The sequence below is a fragment of the Cyprinodon variegatus genome, unplaced genomic scaffold (assembly GCF_000732505.1).
Source record: "Cyprinodon variegatus isolate N-32 unplaced genomic scaffold, C_variegatus-1.0 Scaffold148, whole genome shotgun sequence".
Lineage (NCBI taxonomy): Eukaryota > Metazoa > Chordata > Actinopteri > Cyprinodontiformes > Cyprinodontidae > Cyprinodon > Cyprinodon variegatus.
This window is the reverse complement of record NW_015150601.1, coordinates 751,752-757,687: the sequence shown is the minus strand read 5'-3', so window position 1 is coordinate 757,687 and position 5,936 is coordinate 751,752. Positions and strand designations below refer to the sequence as shown.

General features: G+C 43.5%; 1 protein-coding gene across 1 annotated transcript; it reads right to left on the bottom strand.

Annotated features, from left to right (window-relative positions):
- Positions 1–4,157: 4,157 nt before the first annotated feature.
- On the bottom strand, positions 4,158–5,567 carry LOC107086327 (thymosin beta-like). Its single transcript, XM_015377194.1, has 3 exons — positions 5,432–5,567; positions 4,442–4,546; positions 4,158–4,231 (listed from the first exon to the last, which is right to left on the bottom strand). The coding sequence occupies exons 2-3, from the start codon at positions 4,539–4,541 to the stop codon at positions 4,194–4,196; spliced, it is 138 nt and encodes a 45-aa protein (XP_015232680.1). The 5' UTR covers positions 4,542–4,546; positions 5,432–5,567; the 3' UTR covers positions 4,158–4,193.
- Between the last annotated feature and the right edge of the window lie 369 nt (positions 5,568–5,936).

The window sequence follows — 5,936 nt, the reverse complement described above, 5'->3', positions numbered from 1 at the left end:
GTGTGCTTAGTTGGTGATTGAGTATAGAAGTATGAGGAGGTAGAGCGTGAGCTGCCTGATCCAGCCGAGGAGAATTAAATCCAGACTTGGCTCTACTTTTCTCATGCCTCATCCAAAATAGTTCGGTTATCCTGATCAATATTCAGTATTAATGCTGCTATATGTTTTGGCTGCTGGAGGACATAGGGACCACTTTTCATCCACTGTTTCATTCTATTTCTATTCTCTCATTCTGCAGTATTTGTTAGTTCAGTTTCTGGTTGGCCTCTTCACACACCTGCGGATGGTCATCTTATTAACGGAGGACTCTTAAGCTGCTGACTGCCACTACCTCGATGCCAGAGTGTTGGCCAGTTTAGGGTACTCTAGCCATGCTTAGTTTTGCTGAGTCAAACTGAGTTTTTGTCTACCTGAGTTTTAATCTAGCTGTTTTTTTGTCTTTGCCTCTCGGCAGGAAGTCATCCTGCAAACTGGATGTTTCGGACCTTCTCTCCCCTGGAAGGATTCTCTGAGCACCAAACTGAGCTGAGGATTCAAGTTTGTGGTTTGGATCAACTTTTCCCCTCAAGGAATGTTTGGGGCTTCTCTCTAGAGCAGGGGATTCATCTCCACTATAACCCGTTCAAGTACCGCAGGAAAACTAAGTGGCAGTCAGCTTCTCCGTTCACCAAGGTACAACCGCAATCTGGGTAAACCCTGTCCGCCCTCCTTCGAACAAGACATTCACTGGAACGTCCCACACCAACCTAATTACTCCTCTTCAAGTCAAATACACCAATTTCCCACTGAGCCTGAACTAACCGCAGTATCTTCCCCTTCACTTTCCAGTTCCGGTTTGACAGTGTTCAGAGCAGCACTGGACTCCTCTCATCACTATAAATAAACCTGTTAAACTTTTCCCCAGTCTCTCTGTTTGGTCTTCTGTATGTGAGTCAGGGCTCTAGATAAAATCATGACACTGAAGAGTCAACTAAAAAATGCAAATGAAATTTCATTTCAGTCAATCTAATATAAGGCAGGGATCACCAACCTTTTAAGACTGAGGCCTTCTTCATTGGTTCTGAGTCATAGAAAGAGCCACCTGTACTGAGAGGGGTCAGCATCCACCTAAAATGTATACATAATAAACATTTTTTATGCTTAATTTGTAATTTTCTTTTAGATAATGGTATTTTGAAATCCCTGTAGATCAGGCATCCCCAAACTCGGTCCTCAAGGCCCCAAGTAACCAGCTGTGCTGAAGCAGAGAAACCTCTAAAACCTGCAGGACAGGGGGCCTCGAGGAGTTTGGGGATGCCTGCTGTAGATGATTACATTTTATGATAGATATAAAGAATTGCTCTATAAATTATTCAAAAAGAAGATCAATGGAATAAGATAAAATTTCAACCATAAGGTTTTTCTGTTTTCAGTAGACGCTGAGGGCCCCCACATGTGCTCCATAAAGGCCCCTCGGTGCCCGCAGGCGCCGCGTTGCTGACCCCTGATATAAGGTATGAGAAAACCAAGGAGAAACATCTATCCAGACTGAAACTCTGGGTTGTTAATGCTCTAACTCCTCCTACCTCCACTCACCCAGGAAGTAAGAAAACATCTCTCTTTTTTATTTATTTATTTATTGTTTCATCTTGTTTTCCATCTAGACCATCCACATTATCAATACCATTCAGCCACTATCGTTAGGAGTAGTTAATTTTTCCCAATACACTGAACATACTATGAACTGTCAGCCAAAAAAAAACAAAAAACGCTTTCATGCTGATATTTGCTCCATCAGATAAGCTAACAACCAAGGAGCTACATAATATGAAGCGATTCTGGACCCAAAGGTTTTAAATCCAATCTAGCTGTCAATGGGCAAGAGGCGGGGTCCACCCTCGACAGGTTGCCAGTCCATTGCAGGGCAACACAGAGACAAACAACCATTCACACTCACACCTAAGGAGAATTAAGAGAAGCCAAATTAACCTAATAGTCATGTTTTTGAACTGTGGGAGGAAGCTGGAGTACCCAGAGAGATCCCATGTATGCTCAGGGAGAACATGCAAACTCCATGCAGAAAGACCCCGAGCCGGGAATGGAACCCGGAACCTTCTTGTTGCATGGCAGAAGTGCCTTGTATTGGTTTAATTACTCCTAAATTCCAACGGAAGATTATTAAATTAGACTGAGTTGAGTTTTAATGTCTGACATTTTGAGAAATTGGGCATATGGAGTGAGAGTGTGTGAAGACACTGAGATGGGTGAGTCTCACTCCCAATGGGTGAGAGTTGACAGCCCTGATAATAACATCACCCATTGTCCGTTAGCCTGTCTAATGACCAATGATGGAGTTTTACTTGATCTGAAAAAAAGATCTGTTTATGCTGAACAAAATAACCGAAAGAACATGATATAAAGGTGATTCAGTAGAAGTTTTAAAACAATCCACTGGACTTGGTTTCCAAGATTTGAAGACGTTTCTCCACCTCTCCAGGAAGCTTTCTCAATTCAAATGTCTGAATCCGCAGTGAGTTTGAGTCTTTATATAGACAAGGCATTGTATTGGTTGAAAACATACAAATGGAAACCAACGACACCTTCGGAATAACGCGTGAGTATGAGAAATTGCTTAGGAAACTTGCAGATTATAGGAACCATCTACGTTTCAATTTAAGATGTAGACAGCAAGGACTCATTCCGAACGTCGGTTACCATTTGCATGTTTCCAAGCAATACAAGGCCTCGTCTATATAAGACTCAAACTCACTGCGGATCCAGACATTTGAATTGAGGAAGCTTCCTGGAGGGGAAGCGAAACGTCTTCAAATCTTGGAAACCAAGTCCAGAGGATATTTTTTAAACTTTTGCAGAATGACTATGACCTGGATGACTGAGAATCTTCATCAGGATTTAAAGGTGGGGAGCTGGGTAGCGCTGTAGCTCTGCTCAGTAGCTAACAAGTTAGCCTCTTTTAGCTTGGTCAGTTAGCCATATTAAGCTACACTACTTTTGAATTTGTATCAACAACAACAACCGTTTGTTCTCTACAAGTAGAATAACTGTTTTCTTCGTCTAAAATCTCTACGAAACTTTTATAAGACGTTCCATTTGTCCTCCTCTGCCCTCAGATCTTAATAAAAAGAATAAAAATAAAAACTTAGTATTTTAGTGTCATCTTGGTAAATGGCAGAGCTCAGTCTTAGAAGGCAGTACTTCCCTTCAAGACTGAGAATGACTGTTTTCCACTCTCGGCTACTTTAGATTGAAAATGAAATGTAAAATAAAAGCAAATATAGGTAATAATACGTTGAAACTCCAAAAGATATTAGATCCTTAATAAACGGGTGCAAATAAGTTTGTCCGAGTGGATTTGCCATATTTTGACATCATAAGAAGGGGCGGGGCCCCGAGTAGACCTGACCACTCGAGCAGATCTGGTACCTACACCGTCCACAACGCCTGGCACACCTCGGACACTATCCCAGACACCATACAGGACGCTAGCTCTGTGCGACGGTCTGTTGGTTTGCACCCGAAGCCAAAACACGCAGCGCCACGGCCAGACTTTGGGGAACACTCATGGGTGGACTGTGTGTCGTCCGCCATTGGATGACGGGTTAAAACAAGCTCGTCACACCAAAACAAAGACACCCACAATCCTAGCTAGTTCGTGATTGTCCCTCTTGCGTCGCAATTATATTGTCGCGTCATACCTGCAACAAGATAACTGCGACGCACTGCTGCGGGAGGATAACCTGCCCTTAACACTTCAAACATCGATACAAATTAATGGGAAAAATCACACAGCAGACTGCTTCCATTATGTCTTCATGTTTATTACATAAAGAAAAGTAAAAAGCTTGTTAAGAAAAATTCCCACATGAATCCCCCCCCCCCTTTTGGCCTGCTTTCCCCACAGCCTGGATGCTTGCTTCTCTCCCTGTGCTACACCAATTCCCCCCTCCCTCATTTGGCATTGCTGGAGACATGTTAGCTACAGGCTAACATCCCAAAACAGGCAGCCAGGCTTCAGTGTTTAAGATTTGTAAGAGAGCCCCACATATTAGGATGCCAAATATCGTATCAGCGCCCCAGAGAGCTCAGGCAGCACCCTTCTGTGATGACGATGTCGGAGATTCGAATGTCGGGATAATAAAAAGAAAGTGCTTTTTTTCTGTTGCATCTCAGCTCCTTTTCTTCATGTGCTCAAGTCAAGGTGTGGCATCGCCCTTCCTCTCCTGCTCGATGGCTGCAAAAGAAGAGCATAAACAGAAGCTGTTAGTTTAGGCTTGAACTGGTGAGTCGGGTGCAGCTTTTTCTTTTTTTTTTTCTGGTTTCCTGATGCTGCAGAGATTTGTTTCATTGCTCCCTCTGCTGTGTGAAGGTGATGATGGGGGCGGTTCTGACAGGGGAGAAAAATTGCTGCAGAGGATGAAGGAGTTGCAGGGGGGGCACTCACTCTCTTTGGTGGGCAGAGGATTCTTCTCTTTTGTCTCTGTCTTCTTCAGCTTCGTCTTGTCGAAACGGGCGATCTCGGTCATGTCTGGCTTGTCGGACATTTTGGCTGTGGAGAAATAAGACGCGGAACTTACTGCAGCACTTTGACCTTCCCTGTCAGGCATCATATGATGCATATACATAGTTTCACCATTGAAGAAAATCTGTAACGTGCCATCAGCTGTATTGGTAAGTGTATGAACAGAAAGGGAGTGGCTACAACATGTGCTGCTCAGACAAGTGGTTGCTTCCCACACACATGCTCAATCTACATGCGTGTCTCTCTGATGCCTTTGTGGCTAACATGTGTCTGTCTGCCTTTTTTTCCCCGTCTCTAAAGCTCCACTCTTTGTTCTTGCTGCATCCTCCCTCATTCCGCTGTTTCTTTTTCTTCTGCATCGACTCGTAGTCCGGCGGATGCAGTCATCAGTCTGCAGGCTCCACTGCAGTAAGACCTACAGACTGAGGTCTAAGCAATCCGCCTCGTCACTGTCTAGATCTCAGCGTGTCTGACTCAGCCAGCTGTTTTAAGCTCATGAGGCTGCAGCTCTTTGTAGGCTTCTGTAAAATGATTCTTACCAACGTGGACTTGAAGGGGGCCTAAAAGCTTCTGCTTGACACGCTATGAAGCTTCCTAGGTCAAAATAATAATAGAACAAACTCTGCTTTAACATCAAAAGCAACCTTCAATCATTAGCTTGACCACCTTAGCATCTTAATTAAGTAAATTAATTAAATTTCACAACCTCAATATACCAGTATGATTGCTTTATTTATCATCACCACCATTATCAACATCCTCATTATTTCACTGTTTCCATTAGCAGCCAACTTCTACCCATCCAGCCACACCCAGAGTCCTTTGTTCGTCTCCCCCCCTCAAACCAGTGCCGCCATCAATCAGAGAAACAAAGATGAATGAAGAGAAGAAGAAGAAATCATTCTTTCTTACCGAGGATCCACACAGCAGGTGGGTTAATATCCAAGGCAGGAGGCTGCAGGGAGGGTCAGAGATGCAGAAACGAGAGCGGTACGGAAGCTGAGACAGGCTGCCGGCGTGTGCGCGCCTCACTGCGTCCAGCGTCTGGTTATAAGAAGGAGGGAGGGGGGAGGAGGGAGAGTGACTGGGAGCTTGGTCATCCTTCTTCTTTCATTAATATTAATGTCCTTAAGGAGGGGGACATGAGGGAGAAACCACTGAAAGAAGATATCTACTTATATAGATTCTCTGAGATCAATAATGATTATTACCATCATAATCCTTAATCTGTACTATAGATTCAATACCATGTCAGATGAGAATTCAATTGAAATCAGTTTATTTCTATTGAACCAATTCACAACACGTCATCTCAAGGCTTTTTACAATTCAACCAGATCATCCAGTCAAAGTGATTCAAAGTTTTCTATCTACGGTAAGGAAAACCAGCTGATTGCATCGACTCATTGACTCTTCA

Excerpts from the sequence above, each read along its gene's own strand:
- LOC107086327 (XM_015377194.1), bottom strand. The coding sequence starts at position 4,541 with ATGTCCGACAAGCCAGACATGACCGAGATCGCCCGTTTCGACAAGACG. Across the intron at positions 4,232-4,441 it reads TCCTCTGCCCACCAAAGAGA|CCATCGAGCAGGAGAGGAAG; the intron begins GTGAGTGCCCCC and ends CTTCTTTTGCAG.